The 1,621-nt window shown below is 33.4% G+C and overlaps 1 protein-coding gene across 1 annotated transcript in view; it reads left to right on the top strand.

Moving 5' to 3' along the window:
- Positions 1–470: 470 nt before the first annotated feature.
- LOC123066689 (uncharacterized) overlaps positions 471–1,621 on the top strand; it is a 4,330-nt gene continuing 3,179 nt past the window's right edge. The window contains exons 1-3 of the mRNA XM_044489727.1: positions 471–614; positions 695–781; positions 1,181–1,366. Coding sequence (XP_044345662.1) covers positions 474–614; positions 695–781; positions 1,181–1,366 — 414 coding nt within the window. The 5' untranslated portion in view covers positions 471–473. The remainder of the gene's footprint in view (positions 615–694; positions 782–1,180; positions 1,367–1,621) is intronic.

The following is a 1,621-nucleotide window of genomic DNA, read 5'->3' as shown; positions in this document are numbered from 1 at the left end:
TGGTGTAGGTGTGGACATCATCTGTGGCCCATGGATACTTTCATGGGTGGCCAGGCTCATAGATATATGGCTATAGATCTATTTTAGCTCTACCGTCCAAACACGACCAGTTGCGATCCCTATGTGATGTGTGATTAGATAAAAGGAAGGGATGAGTGGGTGAGAGAGCAAGAATGATCACATTTGAATATCCGGAATAAATATAATGGATAGGTATGGATATTTCTCTGCATTAAATACTACATACTTTCTGTATGTCATTAAAATCTGAGATTTATGCAATAAATATGATCATAGACTGAGATACATATCTTTATCTTATGACATTAAATATGGTTGTATATGCATATAAAAGAATTCGATCTTTGGGACATTAATTGCATCAATGACAACCATTAAACTATTGATATGCCAAAAAGCTTATAAATATATTTCATATGCAGTATGAAAGTTAACCATTCATGGTTTCCAAAATGAAAGAAAGTCAAGCTATTAGAGCGCTCCTTCTACTCTCATTTCTTGTTCTAGCAACCAGAGGAATAGATACGACTACAATGGAAAGGGAAAATGATAGCCAGATCCTTGCCCATCGAAAAGTTAATAAAATTGTCATGGTAAGAACAATTACTCATCATATATATATTTATAAGCTTTTTGGTTTCATTGGCTAACAAGCAGATGAACATAAAACTAGATGGAAGGTGGAGATGTATATGATTGCATTGATGTGAATGTCCAGCCTACTTTGGGCCACCCATTGTTGAAACATCACAAAATTCAGGTAAATTACGTTCATGAAGATATGAATACAATCATTATGTTGCTCAAATGGACGTCGATTCACGACGGAAGACATAAATGAATAGTTAGTTTTAAAAAAATACATGAATGTTAGTTAGCCATCAAATTTGAGGGAATAGATCATCTATTATGCGATAATACTTTGTTTTGAATTGTAAAATTTCATACCATAGTTTGTTCTACTCCCTTTAGATTCAAATTGTTTATCTATTATTTACCTATACGTGTACAAACAATGGAAGTTGGGGTCAATTAAAAAAACCTTATGATATGCATGCTTAATTAGAAATCAGTTAAACTATGCAAATTTTTTATATGTGATTGTGTGTTGGTAATATTTATGGGACTAATAAGGCTTTAAAGTTTTATTATCAAACAGATGGAACCAAGTTCTTTACCTGTTGGACAGAGGATAAAATCTCCCTCCCCAAATGGTGTTTTACAAGCACATCTGTCGATCGTCGAATGCCCGACGGGGATGGTTCCAATTATACGTAATAATAGAAGGGGCCATATAGCGGCACACATTACCGAGCAAGTGATTAACAAGGATGAACAACTAGAGGTGAGTTTTCATATTTTTTTCCTTGTTAGAATGATCAAGGTATCATAGTAATTGAGCGACTAACACCATGTTTTGTGTGCCTAGAAAATGTAAAATATAATGGAATATAGTTGTGGCAAAATAATCAAATATAATTCTCAAAGATAATTCCGATGCAAAGTCTTTTTAATTGAATGCTAATGTTTAATCATACAACTATTTGGCTCAGGTGTGGAATAGTAAATTTCTTATAATAGAAATTCAGAACACACACAC

This window comes from Triticum aestivum, chromosome 3B (genome assembly GCF_018294505.1).
Source record: "Triticum aestivum cultivar Chinese Spring chromosome 3B, IWGSC CS RefSeq v2.1, whole genome shotgun sequence".
Taxonomy (NCBI): Eukaryota; Viridiplantae; Streptophyta; class Magnoliopsida; order Poales; family Poaceae; genus Triticum; species Triticum aestivum.
This window is presented reverse-complemented; position numbering and strand designations above follow the sequence as displayed.